This window comes from Trachemys scripta, chromosome 3, assembly GCF_013100865.1.
Source record: "Trachemys scripta elegans isolate TJP31775 chromosome 3, CAS_Tse_1.0, whole genome shotgun sequence".
NCBI lineage: Eukaryota > Metazoa > Chordata > Testudines > Emydidae > Trachemys > Trachemys scripta.
Genome location: NC_048300.1, coordinates 80840763 through 80858548, shown reverse-complemented (window position 1 = coordinate 80858548; position 17786 = coordinate 80840763). Strand labels below are relative to the sequence as shown.

At 47.4% G+C, this 17786-nt stretch overlaps 1 protein-coding gene across 4 annotated transcripts in view; it reads right to left on the bottom strand.

Moving 5' to 3' along the window:
- FRMD1 (FERM domain containing 1) overlaps positions 1-17786 on the bottom strand; it is a 75147-nt gene that overhangs the window by 33597 nt on the left and 23764 nt on the right. For all 4 annotated transcript variants that reach the window (XM_034765193.1, XM_034765192.1, XM_034765195.1 and 1 more), the window contains one exon: positions 7416-7506. In XM_034765193.1, the coding sequence (XP_034621084.1) occupies positions 7416-7506 (91 nt within the window). The remainder of the gene's footprint in view (positions 1-7415; positions 7507-17786) is intronic.

Below are 17786 nucleotides of genomic sequence, written 5' to 3'. Positions count from 1 at the left end.
AGAATTCCACACATCAGGAGAGCAAAATACCAGAGTGGTACTAAAAGTGAGAACTTTGTTCGAACTGGCAACCATAAATGGCTCATTAATTAATCTGGTTGTATTAAGTGTATTTTAATATTAGGATGACACAGACATTCCGGAGATTAGGATGGAGATAAATGTGAACTGATGGGAGCACAAAGTTCCATGCACAGCAAGCAATTTAAGCAGGGCACAGTCCTTTCCCACATCACTTTTTAACTACTGTACTCCCAGTCTTGCTAGCCAGACCATCGGATGGAGAAAAACCTCCCATTAGATGTACCCTTTTGGAGTTGCTGGGAAAACAGCCCAGAACATGGAAAAAGAAATCAGAGACCTGTTGGAACTGGGGGTTATTAAGCAGTCAAACAGTCCATGGACCTCACCCCCATGGTGCTGGTACCCAAGGAGAACAGGTGGATCGGATTCTGTGTGTAGAAAGCTGAATGAGAGTGTCTGATGTGCCCCATGCTTAGGGCTGATAAGATTCTAGACAAGTTGGGGGCGGGGGAGAGTGGCACATATCACTTTACCATGATGGACCTCAGTTACTGGCAAGTGTCTTTGGACTAGGATTAAGGCTAAAATTAAGTCTGCTTTCACTACCCCAACAGGGCTTGGTTTTACCTTTGGGCCTAAAGGGTGCCCCAGCCACCTTTCAGCATCTGCAGATCGCTAAGGAGGGGAATGGCAGGATTTGCCCTGGTATACATTGATGACATTTCTACTTTTTAAAGTAAGATCTGGCAGAACAGATACCCCAAGTCAGGACGATGCTCAACTGCATTCGATAGGTGGGACTGCCTGTAAAAGTGGGGGTGGCGGAGGTTATTTAGGACACAAGATGGGTAGTAGTCACACAAAGGGCTTGGCTACACTCGGGACTTCACAGCGCTGTGAAGCGCAAGTGTAGTTGCGCCGCCAGCGCTGCGAGAGAGAGCTCTGGCAGCACTGTATGTACTCCACCTCTCTGAGGGGAATAGCTTGCAGCGCTGCAAGTGAGCATGCAGCGTTGCAGGCACTGATTACACTGGCGCTTTACAGCGCTGTACTCGCTGCGCTCAGGGGTGTGTTTTTTCACACCCCTGTGCACAGCAAATTGCAGCGCTGTACAGTGCCAGTGTAGCCAAAGCCAGAATCTGCAAAGGTGGTGGCTCTTAAGGACTGGAACCTGGGGTATTACAGGAGGTATTACAGGTATCACTTTTAGCTCCCTAGTAGCTCCTATTCCTGTATAAGAAGGGCAAACCAGACAGAATCATCTGGATTGAACAGCATTTTAAAAAGGCTCTCTGTGCACTGAAGGATGCCCTGAATCGGGATCCAGTTCTGGTAAGCGCAGTTTTAACAAATGCTTCACGGTCTTCACAGATTCCTCAGACACAGGACGGGGCTCTGTGTTGGTGCAAATCAATGCTAAGCGAGACACACACACACGCACACACCTGTATATCTGAGCAAAAAAACTGCTTCCCAGGAAAAGAGCTATGTGACTATTGAAAAGGAGTGTCTTGCAAATGTGTGAGTGTTCAGGAAGTTGCAACCATCTCTGTGGGAGGCACTTTACTGCGTAAACCAGGGGTCGGCAACCTTTTAGAAGTGGTGTGCCGAGACTTCATTTATTCACTCTAATTTAAGGTTTCGTGTGCCAGTAATACATTTTAACGTTTTTAGAAGGTCTCTGTTATTTGAGCCACATCTCTGAGTATTGTGTTCCCGTTGACAGTTAAATAATACTTAGTTTTTGAAAAGACTGCACTGTTTTCTGGTTATAAAGCTCCTAAGAGGAGAAGAATCCTGCAAGGTGCCGAGCCAAACTGGCCCTTCTGAAGGAGTCGCAGCATGACCCAGGGGTGCTGAAGTTTAGGGACCCCATCTGAGAGCATCAGTCACGGGACTGAGCTGGGAGTGAAGTGGAGGCTCAGGGCCTGTCACTTAGGAAGGATGCACTCAAAAGACTGCAGAGGGAATAAGGCCCAGCACACAGTATGATCCGTGGCAGAAGAGCAATGTGTCCTAGCCACGTTCTAATGCAGCACCCTGTTAGTCTGCACCATTGTTGAGCTTTGTTTCGAAGGGGAAGGAGATTAGTCCAACTGGTGCAAAGTTCATTTCTTCAAAATGAATTGAGTCGCTTTCTATTTTAAAAGGAAGAGAACTTAATAAAAATATAGACCACACAAAACCAAAAGAGGTGAAAAATCCTATCCTCATTAGGAAAATCTTCTAAAGCCTGAACTCAGTTTCTCTTTCAGCAGTTGAGGGCAGCAGTAAGGTTGAAAGTGGTGCAAGGAGCTGCATCCTTACAGTCCATTAGATAGTGAGACAGTTAAATCCAGAAAAAGAAACCTCAACAGCCAGAACTCAAGAGTTTACAACGAAGCTAAAAACCATAAATGATGTTTAACAAAACTTTTGTTATTTTAAACTCTTCCCACACTGGGATATGAAGCTTCTGTTTTTAAACTGAAACCTTTTCAAAAAGGTTTCAGAACTCCTTATGGGGCTGCTGACTGACACCTCCCCTTTACTATAAGAACTAATGTGTGTTCATGTATCCGCACAACACATATAGGTCAAGGGGATTTGTAATCCAAGTAATCTGTGCAGTGTGCATTTTTCATGCTTCTATAGAAATCCCTTGGTTTCCTTCTCCTGTCTTTTTGATGTGCCCAAGAAGAAAAGTGCCTCCATTTAGCTAGATTACATCTCCTAATAGAGTCCTTTCTACTATGAGAAAGGATGTCTCACACGGGCATGGAGCATGACCACTCTAAGGATGATGCCCACCCAAATTCCAAGCCCTGAGGTGGAGCGGATGTGGATCGCGGTGCTTGATCATACTATTCCACTGGGTCAGGAGCTTGGGAAACCTTGGGAGGGTGATTGGTAATCTGGAGGACAGGCATAGGAGGCTGGGAAACCAAAGCTGCCTGGGCCAGAAGGGGGTGATCAGGATGACCCGTGGTCTGTCCTGCCAGATTTTGCGCAGAACTTGTGACAGGAGAGGTAGCGGAGGGAAGGCATAGTTGAACTGATTCGACCCAGGAAAAAACAAAAGTGTTGCCCTGGGAGTGGCGACCTAGGTCTCCTCTGGAGCAGTGTGTTGTGCATTTCTTGTTTGCTTGAGAGGCAAACAAATCCTTGGTTGGGATTCTGCACAGAGCTAAAATAAAATATTGCACAATACCAAGTTGTGGAGCTCCCACTCCATGAAGTGTCTGCAAGCACATTTGGCCAATAGGGTGACTCGACTGCTGACGCACCAGTTTCACAAGCTGACCTCTTCTGCACACAGGGAGACAGATCTCACTCCTACCTACTTGTTGATGTAGAAGATAGTCGTGATGTTGTCTGATATCATAAGGACATGGCGAGTGTGCATGAACCGAAGAAAGGCCTTCCAGGCAGCTCACAACTCCAGGATATTGCTGTTCATCCTGGACTCTCGAGATATCAAGGTACTTCTTGCTGTATGGCTATTCATGCAGCTCCCCAACCCAATAGGGATGCAACAGTAATAATGGTCCTGATCGGGATCTGTCCACTATAGCAGGGAAAACAGTACCTTGGCCGGAACGGTTATCAGAAGGTTCATGGAGTGGCAGTTTGGAGAATATCCCAACTGCAGCCACGTTTGAAGGTAACGAAGGTGGAGCCTTGCAAACGGGGTGACATAGGTGCAGGAGGCCACATGACCTAAGGGAAAGACCTGTCTTGACTGGTATTTGAGGGCTGTTTGTGATCATGGTTTGCAACCTGTCCTTGGGCAGGTACGCTCTTGCAACCATAAAATTCAAGGTGGCCCCAATGAAATCCAGAGATTGCTTTGAGGTGAGAACAGATTTTTTTCAGTGTTTAGGCTGACTCCCAGTGCAGCATCATAGAAGTTGATGCATAGGCTACCTGGCAACAAGGAGCCATTTGTAGAGGTGGGGAAGACAATGAGATGATGTCCGACGTGAGCTGCTACTACCAAGAATATCTTGGTAAAGACTCTGGCAGTGGTTGCTATTTGAGAGGGAGCACAATGTAGAGAAAACAGATTCTCTGAGGAAGTGTCTGAGAGCGGGATTAATCTTTCATGTCTAGAGCTGTAAACCACATGTTCTTTTCAATGCCAATGAATCACGGGGTTTGGGAGGTGCCAAGGATGACAACAGCAATGGATGCCAACATAACCATGCAAAATCTGAGTTTGTGAATGAAACAGTTGAGATGGCAGCGGTCAAGGATTGGTCCCCATACATCCTTCTTTTTGAGTACCAGGAAGTAAGTTGAATAAACCTGTTCCCTTGATATTGAGGAGGGACATGTTCCATCACTCCTTGCTGCAATAGGGAGCCCACACTGGTTTGAGGGTATTCTCCTGAGAGCGGTCCCCGAAGAGGAGGGAGGACATAGGGATGCAAACTCTATCTTATAATCCGAATAGAGGACGTTCAGTACCCACTTGCCCATTGTTACTGCACTCCCAGGGTTTGGGAGGTGGGGGAGGGGGAGTGCTAAACAGCCCACAAATGGTGGGTGGGAGTTGGGAAGGTCGGGCTTAGTATTTTGCAACTCTTGAGCTCCCATTCAAAAATAATGTTGAGATGGGGGCTGAGATTGAGATGCAGAGACTGTTGCAGAGAGTGAGTGTGGGGAAGCGGCTCTTTTGAACACTGTCTCTTGCGTGGTGGTTCATAGGGTCTCTGATGGAAAAACTGCTGAGCCATACGCCTAGGTCTGAATGATAGGCAGCGAAACTTCCTCTTAGGGGCAGACATGTTCGTATATATCCCCAGTGAGTGGAGGGTAGTCCTAGAGTCCTTTAGGGCATGGAGAAACTGGCCTGTCTTCTGGCTGAAGAGCTGCGATTCATCAAAGGGGAGGTCCTGAATGGTATTCTGGACCTCCCCAGGGAACTCTGACACATGGAGCCATGACTCCCTGCACAGGACGATGGCAGTAGCCATAGCTCTAGAGGAGGTATCAGTGGCATCGACGACGGATTGGAGAGTGGTCTTAGCTATCACTTTGCCTTCGTCTGTCAGAGCTTGGAAACAGGCTCTGTCCTGCTGGGAAAGGCCGTCAGTCAACTCTGCAAACATGGAGTCGTTCAGGAAATCATATTTAGCCATTGGTGCCTGGTAATTGGCTATCCTGAACTAGAGGCTAGATGATAAGAAGACCTTTCTCCCCAACAGATACAGGCATTTGACATCTTTATTGGTAAGCGCAGACCTGGGATGTTGCTGTTTAGCCCTTTCAGAAACAGCCTCAACCACCAGTGAGTTGGGAGCGGGGTGAGAAAACAAAAATTCTGCTCTTTTGGCCAGCACATAATAAAGCTGGTTTGCCGCTTGTTCAAGGAAAGCCCCTGGCGGGTCGGACCCGGTTTGTTTACCTGCCGGGTCAGCAGGTTGCGGCCGACTGAGGCTCCCACTGGCCGCGGTTCGCTGCTCCAGGCCAGTGGGGACCGCAGTAAGCGGCGTGGGCTGAGGGATGTGCTGGCCACCCTTCCTGCAGCCCCCATTGGGAACTGTGGCCAGTGGGAACTTTGCGGCTTTGAGAACCACTGCCGTATTGGATGAGGTGGAGGTTGGCCCCAAACAAGTGCAGGTCTTGTGTGGTGGAGGATACATAGGATAGGTGAAAAAGGACTAATTCCGGTTGTAATGGTAGGACTGTCAGTGCTTTTGCAGGGGAGTTGTCTTCTGCATATGGGACAGGCAACAAACTCCCTTTCAGTGGTCAACTCCTTTGGTGGTGGTGTTCTCTCTCTGGAGATGGAGGATGGAGGATTCTGGATGCAGATGACTGAAAGTATTCTATGGAGCAGCAAGGGATTCAGTTCTCCCCAGCGCAAGAGGGGTTCTACTTGTTTGAACCACTGCAGCCATCGAGGAAGACCATGCCTGAAACTGACAATGATTGGACTTCATCAATGCCAATGAATCACGGGGTTTGGGAGGTGCCAAGGATGACAACAGCAATGGATCATGTTCTGGTACCAATATAGCCCAATGCTTATGGGCTTTCTTGTTGTGCCTCTGGGACTTAATATGCCCCAACGCCTCATGGGCCGAGCTGATGGGCTTGCTTAGAGCTGAATCAGGCTTCTCTGAAGTGAATTTAGAGGAACACTTAAGTCTCATGCTTATGAGAGTGCTTCCTAGATTCCCAACAAGATCCTGCCGGAGGGTGGGGAGGGAGATTCAGAGAGAGTTTCCTGCACTAGAGTTGGACTTCACTGCAGGAGGCATGCTCCATGCTGAATCAGGCGGATGTACAGGGGGGTTCCCCGGCCTGTGTCGGCTCGGGGCCTCCTGGCCTTCTCCACATGGTATTTGCAGAAATGAAGTTCCTGCCCTTGTCAGGTACAGCTGGGGAGCAGTCAGCAGATACCACACCTCAACATGATGTGGGCTTCCCCAAGGCAGTGCTGGTGGCCATTGCTGACTGAGAAGGATCACAGGCAGAACGCGAGGGTATTCTCCCAAGAGACTAAATCTATAAGACGCTATACTGAAGACTATTTAAAAAAAAAAAAAAAAAAAAAAAAAAAAAACATAAAAACTGTCAAAACCATTTACAAAAGTAAATCCAATTCTTATTTTGTAGGACGAAGCTGAAGTTACGGACACTGGAGGTTCTGATCCAGATCATCCAGCTGTGAGAAGGAACCGAAGAAGGGATTCATCCGCTCCACCTTTTATGACCTTGGATGGAGTCATGAGGTGAGCCAACAGAGCTACTTCCAAATTCTCTGGCTCCAGGAACATGCCTAACCCACCCACCGTGGAATACAGTCAGGACCATCATTCAAAGAAAAACTAAGTGTTTGTGTGAACAACCCCTGAGTTGAGAGCACTGAGCACCTGGCAGATTCAGGTCTGCAATCTCCTGCAAAAAACAGCCACTAAGTCAAAAGGTCTCTGCAGATAAATCACTTCATCCAAGTGCAGTTAGTATTCACAAAACTCATTTCTCCCCCCACCCCCAATCACTGAGTTTAACGAGAACCACATTCTTTAAAATTTATTACTTAGGAAGGTATGTAATACTTCTAGCCCCAAAGTCATTTAAAATTTCATCTTCTGTGCAACAACTGACACTTTAAATTCAATCAATGGCAAAAATGTCAGCAAACAACATAGTTATAGAAAAACAGTAGAACAAGGTTAAATATACCTGCCCCACCCCCCTCAAATATGTCTGCTCAAGGACTAAAGATCAAAGGACTCTGACAAGGCTTTGGATAATTTACATAGTTTGTGATCTTATTACAATGAAGTTCCCACTCAGGCATGGCCAGTGTGTGTATATATGCACACACACTGTAGATACACAAATGTGTCTGTGGACATTTGCCAAGTCATTTGTCTCCATGCATGGAGCTCGCTTACTTTTAACAATACTGAGGCCAAAGAAGTGAGGGTCTTTAATCTTCACTAAGTCACAAACTTGCTGGAAGAGCTCCTGTCCGGTGGCTTTTACCTGAAAGAAACAACCAACCCAGCATTACAGGCAGCCCACACATACTGGCTTCATGGTCATAGGTTATCAACAGGCACAAGGCCGCCAGATCAGAATCACAGCACATAATTCAGTTCTCGGGCCAGGGTTTTTTGGTCGCTGTAAGGCACTGTTGTAGCGTATTCCTGTCCTCCTTCCCCCCCTCCCCAGCCCTCTTTGTATATGCTCTTATCCCAGTACAATGGAACTTAGGTGCCAGACTATTTGTATCCTTTTTAATGAGACTGGAACTCTGTCATCTAGACTATTCATGCTGTGCAAATGCGACCATGTACTGAAACTCTTGCGGTATTATACTTATTGCCAGCAAAACAAAGACATTGTTTAGAAGGAGAAAAATTAATTTTTGGAGGGTTTGAGGAATTACAGATTTAAACTTTCACCTAGGAAGGAAACAAAAAACACCACCACCTATACTGCACACTTTGAGGGGTGGAGAAGATGGTTTTGACCACAAAGACTGAACACTTCATTTTCAAGGTGGCCTCACATAGACTGACCCGAGGTTCTTGCCCCCTCCTTCATTCCATGCCATCACGCTACTTCGCTAGTTCCCTTTACCATATCTTACTTCTGACCAACAGCAGAGTTCATGTCCCTTCCCCACCACACACAATGCCACCTCCAGAAACGTTGCTCTGTAGATAAGCTACCAAGGGTCTGATTTTTTTTAATTATTATTTATTTTTTTTATTAAGGGCTTCAAAGTTTACCAAACATCTACTAGCCACAGGTTGATATGAAAGGGAGATGGAGGATAAGCAGGGAAGAAAAATGGCAACAAAGTAAGTTTCATGGTCAATTAGTGCGAAGGGGAAGGTAATACCCAACACCATGTATGGGGATTCCCAGCTGCTATTCCCACACTCTTACTACTCCTGCAGCTTTTCTTCGGGTACTCTTCCTCAAATAGCTCCAGCACCCATCTGCATGTGCTGTTAGTCAGAGATTTCCCAATCAGCAACTGCATGACAGGAAACTGACAAGAATCACATTTTATCACCCACGGAGATCTGAACAGCAACAGTAAAGTTATCAAGAATCTTTTTAATTTCACTGTGCAGTGGCTGGGCAAACCTATGAGCAGCAGTAGAGACACTGGAGCTGCCTGTCTGCAAATAGTACTGATCAGTTCATACGTGGAAGGTTATCTTCACAACCATAAAGGCGAGAAACTTAAAATTTGGCAGAAGTTGATTGCTAAGGCCAGCCTTCTAAATAGCACTGCAAGTAGATTTTTTTTTTCAAAACCTGTTATTGCAAATGTATTTATCACTGTTCCTCAGAGACCAGACGCATCCCTCTAGAACAGTGGTAGTCAATAGGCAGAGCGCAGGCCAAATCCAGACTGCTAGAAGCTTCTGAATGGACCATAAAGATCAAATGGGCTGAAGCAGGGCCGGGGCTGCGTGTGTGGAGCTGTGACCACTCCCCAGCGAAGGGCGAGCGAGCTGCCGGGCGCAGTGTGTCCCCGGGTGGCTGCTTGTGCAGCTGCAGCCCCACCAGCTCTGTCCTCCACCGGCTGTTAGCAGTGCAGGGTGAATGAGCTGAGCAGGCGCTGGCGGCTGGGGCAGCGGGAGCTTCTCTGGGTGGAGCGGGCAGGGAGTTAACAGGAGATAGGGGAGTTATATGCCTAGATGATTCAATCATGCAGTGGGGAATGTCTGAGGCTCACTCTGAGGAACAAGCAATTGCTTTTCTTGGTCCTTTCAGTCACCCTCTGATCATTGACCTATTCCCCACCCTCTTTCCGAGCTCACTGTCCCCCACTCTGTTCTGGTTTTGTGGGGACAGAGTGAGAGTTTCAGTGTCTTGTCACTTTCAGGGAGTTTCTTTCAGTACCAGAGTCACACTGTGTCTGTTTTACCACCCAGCCCTTTGAGAGAGAAGAACTGAAGCTCCAATCCATTGCCTTTCCCAGCTGAGATACCAGTCAGAGGCTCAACAGTTAAAACTGAAAGCTATTCAATTACTGGTAGCACAGAAATCTGCCCTCACGGAGAGCTTCATCTTTCATCAGTGAAGTCCATGAGAGTTTTTCCATTGACTTTAAAGGGAGAAGGATCAGATTAGGGGGCTGTAGGGAGCTGTGAAACATTTTGTTTTGACAGGAGTGTGACCACATCTGAATAAGCTATGGCATATCAGATTTGATGCAGTTAACTTAGATTATTTGGCTTTTGATCCTGCAGGTGGGATCAGCCTGGGGTTTAATAAATACAACAGGGAACAATAAAGTAAAAAATACAAAGGAAAACATTTTAACTCGTAGAAAAATTTTTGAACAAAGGTTTTTTAATTGAAAAGTTGTCTTCTCTGAAAGATGAAAAAAGTGAAAAAAGTTGATTTTTCCTCAATTTATTTTTTTCAAAATTTTATATTATCATAAACTTTAATGAAATGGTTATGAAAAACATTTGGTTACTGAAAAACTCAGATTTTCATTAAATGAAAAGATTTCTATACTGTGTTTTGATTTTAAAAATCAAAAACATCGCAAGAAATTGTTCAATTTCAAAGCTAGTGAAATGGAGACAACTGATTTTTTTCCCCCGCCAATTTTGTTTTTTAAATTGTCAACCAACTCTTGATAAAAAAAAAAAGTAGTAAAAACCCCAAATAAAATAATAATGTGGTAATATAATAAAATTACAATAAAAATAATTGATGAGTATAAATTATATGATACAATAATATAACACAAAGTATAATAAAGAAAGGCCTGAGCCTGAATACACTTATCAGGTGTAGCACTTAGTACCTTAGGCCCCAATCCTGAAAATACTTATACACGTGCTTAACTTCAGTATCATGAAATCAAGGGGACTTCAGGGTAGTAAAGTCAAGCACTTAAGTGTTTGTAGAACTGGGTGCTAACTTAATACTGGCCATAATCCTGCAAAGACATAAGCATATGCTGAATTTATACACTCTGAATAGTCCCATTGCCTTCAGTGAAGCTACTCACAGTATGTAAAGTTAATCACGTATGTGCATCTTTTCAGCATCAGGGCCACTGTCTATTCTAACACCCCTTACTTCAGAAAGCCCAGGTTCACTGTTGCCTCAACTGCATTTCTTCCCACTCCCTTCTTCCTTCCTTTTGAAACCCTGCCCTGTGAGTGTAGCACAGAACTGCACTTGTTAACAGTTGGGACCAGTAGTGTTAATGTCATCAAGAAAGAATTGTATCTCCGGGTTGAATTTATTCACTTGAGATTGACAAAAAAATTCCTCACAATACACCAAACCCCAACTAGTTTGATATTATTTTTCATTTAAATGCACTAAAAATATAAGCAATATGCCCTGGGTATATTACACAGCATTGCATGTTTGTTGAACAGGGGCACTTGCAGTGTGAAAAATGTTTCTCTGGAGTCTGGACCTTGACTATACCTTGACCAAGAAATTTGGAACTCGGGGGAAAAAAAAAAAAAAAAAAAATGACTACCCCTGCTCTTGGACATATTAAGTGTCTTCCAGCCTGGGCAGCAGGAGGGCAGGGGTCATTCCAGAAGCCAGTTCTACCTATAGAACACGGACACTGTACCACTAGCCAGCTAATCACCACCACATTAATTACCAAGAGGTATGAAAATTGCACTAGAGGGGTGCCTTCTGATGTCAGACAGACAGCTAGGGGTGTGTGTGGGGTTAACTGTACAATTCCTATTAGAACTAGATAGAGACTGAGGCTTGAAGTTGAGAGAACGCTCCTAGGTATGGTATTTGCTTAGCTCATTATGATGTGCAATCAAGAGGAAAGAGCTAGTGTACTGAGGTCTGCATCCTCCCCACCCCCACAAAATAGAGCATGCACACATACTACTTGTGACCAGTCATTGGGAAGGGATATCCTAATGAAGAGTGCTGGCATACTGGTAACTAAGAATACAATGCACAGACATACGCAGACTCTAGAATGCATTATATCAATATAACAGACATTTTAAATAATTAGTGTATTTACATACTTTCATATTCAAAACACTACAGAGAAGCAGAAGCCTGTTAATGTACTGAGTTCTCTAAAACTGAACATGTGAAGGTAAGTGTTAGAACACTTCTGAAGAGGGAACTTGATCAAATTGCCTACTTAAGTGAATATAGGCTGTCCCATCCACACCACTCATCTCTTCAAATCCTTCAACTAACTCTCGCTTTCTGTATCAAGTTCATCTTTCTCATCTTCAAGGCCATGAACTTAGTTTTGGTAATGCTTAAGTTTTTGTCTCATCTCCTATACTCCCTCCCTTGACATGTCTTCTTCCGGACAACTCACTTTGCATTGTTCTGCCAAGCCATTCTTTATGCTGGAGCTCACTTTCCTAGCTTGCTGTGGTATCGGAGCGTGCATTCTCCCTCTCCTCAAAAAGCACAGGATTCAATTCTCCACTGCTTTGCCTCTTGTTAGTCCTTTACAGACAGCAAAGTGGGTGTAAAATGCTGCCAAATGAGACCGGTGGTGTTTTATATGCACTTTACAGGGGTCAGTATCTCCACAAGGGGGAAGGCAATGGAGAAGTTAGGCCCCCATGCTTCCCTGAAGCCTGTTAGCTTGAGTCTGCTGAGCTAAGACGACAGATAATATCTTTTAATAAAGCCAGTGACAGTGTTAAAACCTTCTTCTGTCACCTAGTGCATTTTAAGTTGTACCGTTTTGTCTACAGTTTAAGTAAGCGCCTCAGGGCGCAGACCACGTCTTCCCATCTGTGCTCCTTCTCTGCCTCTGTGCCCAAACAACATTCCTCCCTCTCAGGAAAGATTACTCCCGCGTTGCTTCAATTTACACAGAGTGCTTAGCAAGTTCCCCTATATCCTTCCCTATGGTTTTGTTCCTTAAAGATTTCTTGGCAGCCTTTCGAGAGTTAGCATTTTGGAAATACTGTGTTCCTACAACCTATCTTCTCAAATGTCAATCTTTTATATAATGAAGGAAGAGGAAGATGCTAACAACAATGTGAACTTGGAGACATTTGATACTGAGAGAGGGAAGGGATTTTCTTTTTTAAAGCCACATTCTTTTTTCCCTTAGCATTGTGATGTACGTGTTGTTGTTTTTAAAGATATGCAAAAATAGTTAAAGTACAAATCCTACCCCATGGATTTAAATATGATCACATAAAATGTACAGCTATAGCCTCATCTTGATGGACAGGATATATGTGGCATCTCTTAACAGGAGTAGTGGGAATTATATGCATAAATCCTTTGCTTATCAAGTGGAGAATCTGCACTTCAATCTACTGAAAAGCTAATGACACTTACCTACCTCACTGGGCTTTTGTGAAGGTTATTTAGTGTTTACACAATATATCGAAAATGTGAAGTGCTATGCAAGTCCTGAGCAGTATGAATGTGGAAGATGTTATCTGTTGTAGTGTTAATTAAATCTGAAGTCTTAGGGTATGTGGTCACTACCAATGTGAAAGCGCTGCAGCGGCAGCGCTTTAATGTGGCTGTGTAGTTGTGGGACTAGCAAGCTCTCCCAGCGCTGTAAAAACCACCCCCATGAGGGGAGCGGCTCCCAGTGCTGGTGTACTGTCTACACTGCCACTTTACAGTACTGAAACTTGCATCACTCAGGGGGGTGTTTTTTCTCACCCCTGAGCAAGAAAGTTTCAGCACTGTAAAGTGGCAGTGTAGACAAGGCCTTACTGAGGTTGCTAGAAAATTGTTCCCATGTTCCTTTAAGATTTTGCAAGAGGAAGGATCTTTTTAAGTCACGTGTTTATTTTGTTACTTGCCCCTGATTTAGCTAAAAGGTTGGGTTCCATCCTTTATGCAATCTGCACCCAACTGTATTTTCAAAGTTCATGTTTTGCTTCAGCCGGCTATTCTCTTTCATACGCAGACACATCCAAGTACATTAAAGAAAAGACGGTTACTCACCGTTGTAACTGTTGTTCTTCGAGATGTGTTGCTCATATCCATTCCATTAGGTGTGCGCGCGCCGCGTGCACGATCGTCGGAAGATTTTCTACCCTAGCAACACCGGCGGGTCGGCTGTGGAGCCCCCTAGAGTGGCGCCTTCATGGCGCTGAATATATACCCCAGCCGACCCGGCGCCCCTTCAGTTCCTTCTTGCCGGCTACTCCGACAGTGGGGACGGGGGGCGGGTTTGGAATGGATATGAGCAACACATCTCGAAGAACAACAGTTACAACGGTGAGTAACCGTCTTTTCTTCTTCGAGTGCTTGCTCATATCCATTCCATTAGGTGACTCCCAAGCCCAACTTAGGTGGTGGGGTCGGAGTGAGACATTGCTGTGTGCAAAACCGCTGATCCGAATGCAGCATCGTCCCTGGACTGTTGCACTAGTGCATAGTGAGCTGTAAACGTGTGGACTGATGACCAAACCGCCGCTCTACAAATGTCCTGGATCGGAACATGTGCTAGGAAAGCAGTCGAGGAAGCTTGGGCCCTCGTGGAGTGAGCGGTGAGGTGCGGTGCTGAGACACCTGCCAGGTCATAGCAAGTCCGGATGCAAGACGTAATCCAGGAGGATAGGCGTTGTGATGAGACCGGTGAGCCTTTCATTCGGTCGGCCACTGCAACGAAGAGTTGCGTCGTCTTTCTAAAGTGCTTTGTGCGGTCAATATAGAAGGCCAGGGCCCTGTGTACGTCCAGAGAATGCAGACGTTGATCCTGGCGAGTGGCATGTGGTTTAGGATGAAAGACCGGGAGAAATATATCCTGGTTGATATGAAATGGAGAAACCACCTTAGGGAGAAAGGCAGGATGTGGACGAAGCTGCACTTTATCCTTATGAAAAACTGTGTAAGGGGGCTCGGATGTAAGCGCCCTGAGTTCAGAAACGCGCCTTGCTGAGGTGATGGCTACGAGGAAGGCTGTCTTCCAGGATAGGTACAGAAGTGAACAGGTGGCCAGTGGCTCGAATGGAGGACCTGTGAGCTTGGAGAGAACCAGGTTGAGGTCCCACGTCGGGACGGGCTGACGTTGTTGAGGGTACGTCCGGTCTAAGCCCTTGAGGAATCTAACGACCATCGGGTTAGAGAATACCGAGGACGCGAGTTCCCCTGGGTGAAAGGCCGATATAGCGGCCAGGTGAACTCTAATTGAAGATATCGCCAACCCCTGTTGTTTTAGGGAGAGGAGATATTCCAAAATGAGAGGAATGGGTGCCTGCAACGGGGATGTGGCTCGTTGTTCGCACCAACAGGAGAACCGCTTCCACTTGGCCAGGTACGTGGTCCGTGTTGAGGGCTTCCTACTGCTCAGCAGAATCTGTTGGACAGAGTGCGAGCATTGCTGCTCTGCCTGGGTGAACCATGGAGCAGCCACGCCGTGAGGTGGAGTGATTGCAGGTCGGGGTGACGCAACCGGCCGTGGTCCTGAGAGATGAGATCCGGACATAATGGAAGCGGGATCGGTGTCTGAACCGAGAGTTCCAACAGTGTGGAGTACCAATGTTGTCTCGGCCACGCTGGAGCGATCAGAATTACCTGTGCCTGGTCTCTGCGCAGTTTGAGCAGTACCTTGTGGACCAGAGGAAACGGAGGGAATGCATAAAACAGGTGGTCTTTCCAGGGAAGTAGAAACGCATCCGAGAGGGAGCCCGGAGCTCGACCTTGTAGGGAGCAGAACACATGGCACTTCCTGTTGTCTCGAGATGCAAACAGGTCTATCTGGGGAAACCCCCACCTCTGGAAGATGGAATGTATGATATCCGGACGGATAGACCACTCGTGCGTCTGGAAGGACCTGCTGAGTCGGTCCGCTAGAGTGTTCTGGACTCCAGGGAGGAACGATGCCGTGAGATGGATTGAGTGGGCGATGCAGAAGTCCCACAGGCGAATGGCCTCTTGGCATAGAATTGACGAACGTGCTCCTCCTTGCTTGTTGATGTAAAACATGGCCGTGGTGTTGTCGATGAGAACTAACACACAGCGGCCACGTAGGAGATTGAGGAATGCCTGGCACGCCAGGCGCACCGCCATCAGTTCCCGAACATTGATGTGCAGGGCTAACTGGGGTGCAGTCCACAGGCCCTGGGTATGATGTTCGTTGAGATGGGCACCCCAACCCAGAGATGACGCGTCTGTGACCAGGTGCAGAGAGGGTTGTGGGGCGTGAAATGGCATCCCCTCGCAGACTACATTGTGATCTAGCCACCAGGTGAGGGAGGCCAGGACCGAGTTCGGGACCGTGACCACCATGTTCAGGCTGTCCCGATGTGGACGGTATATTGATGACACCCAGGTTTGAAGCGGGCGAAGCCGAAGTCTGGCATGCCTGGTTACGTACGTGCAGGAAGCCATGTGACCCAGCAGGGTAAGGCACGACCTCACCGTGGTAGTTGGGAAGGCCTTGAGCCCTTGAATGAGGTTCGTGATGGTGCCAAAGCGGTTGTCTGGCAGGATGGCTTGTGCACGTCTGGAGTCTAGAACTGCGCCGATGAATTCTATTCTCTGGGTAGGCTCTAGAGTGGATTTGTCCTTGTTGAGTAGGATGCCCAACTCGTTGAATGTGTGCACTATTCTGTGGACATGAGCTTGAACTTGCTCCTTGGTGCGACCGCGCACCAGCCAGTCGTCTAGGTACGGGAACACCTGTATCCCTTGCCGACGAAGGTACGCTGCCACGACAGCCATACATTTCGTGAACACTCTTGGGGCCGAGGATAGGCCGAAGGGAAGGACTGCAAATTGGTAGTGCACCGTGTTTACCACGAATCGCAGGAAGCGTCTGTGAGGCGGGTAAATTGCGATATGAAAGTAAGCGTCTTTCATGTCGAGGGCGGCGAACCAGTCTCCAGGATCGAGGGAAGGGATAATGGCCCCCAAAGAGACCATGCGGAACTTCAACTTTACTACGAATTTGTTGAGTCCGCGCAAGTCCAAGATGGGCCGCAGACCTCCTTTGGACTTGGGGATCAGGAAGTAACGGGAATAAAATCCCCTGCCCCTTAACTCTATCGGAACCTCCTCTATGGCCCCCATGGCAAGGAGCGTAGAAACCTCCTGTATAAGAAGTTGCTCGTGAGAAGGGTCCCTGAAGAGGGACGGGGAAGGGAGGTGGGAGGGGGGGATAGAAGAAAACTGGATAGCGTATCCCCTCTCCACCGTGCGGAGGACCCAACGGTCCGAAGTTATAAGGGACCAAGCACGGTGGAAGTGGGAGAGGCGATCCCGAAAGGAGGGAGCTGGATCCTGGGGGATGACTGGGGCGCCGTCCTCGACCGCACCTTCAAAAGTTCTGTCTAGGACCTGAAGGTGGTCTTGGTGGCCCTTGGTTCTGACCGGGTTGAGGGCCAGCCCATCTTCTCCTACCACCTCGCCCTCGCCTTCTGGCAGGGTCCTGTCTCTGACGAGGTGGAGGGGGGTAAAAACGTTGAGGCTGGGGCCTAAATGGTCTGCGCTGGGGACCCGCAACATACATCCCCAAGGAGCGCATGATTGTCCGAGAATAACCCCTGTCCTTCAAAGGGCAAATCCTGTAGGGTCTGCTGTAATTCAGGGGGCAAACCCGAAACTTGGAGCCAGGAGGTCCTGCGCATAGCGATACCTGCGGCCAGGGTTCTTGCGGCCGAGTCCGCTATGTCCAGGGAGGCCTGTAAGGAGGTCCGAGCCACCTTCTTACCCTCCTCAACCAAGGCCCCAAACTCTTCCCTGGACTCTTGGGGAACCAATTCCTTGAACTTCCCCATAGAGTTCCAGGAATTAAAGTTGTAGCGGCTCAGGAGCGCCTGCTGGTTAGCCGCTCTAAGTTGCAGCCCTCCAGCTGAATAAACTTTACGGCCAAACAAATCGAGCCACTTAGCCTCCTTTGATTTGGGCGCTGCAGCTTGTTGACTGTGGCGCTCCCTTGCATTCACTGATGACACCACCAGTGAACACGGTTGGGGATGAGTATACAAGTACTCGTAGTCTTTGGAAGGGACAAAGTACTTTCTTTCCACCCCTCTCGCTGTAGGTGGGATAGAGGCCGGGGTTTGCCATATCGTAGTTGCGTTCGCCTGGATCGTGCGGATCAGGGGCAACGCCACTCTTGATGGGACATCCGCCGCGAGGATATTTACAATGGGGTCCTGCACCTCCACTATCTCCTCCGTCTGTAGGTCCATGTTACGGGCCATCCTACGTAACAGGTCCTGATGAGCCCGAAGATCTATCGGGGGTGGACCTGTGCACGACGTGCCCGCCACTGCCTCATCCGGAGAGGAAGAGGAAGATGCCTCTGGTGGTAAGGGATCCAGGGGAGGATCCTGGTCTCC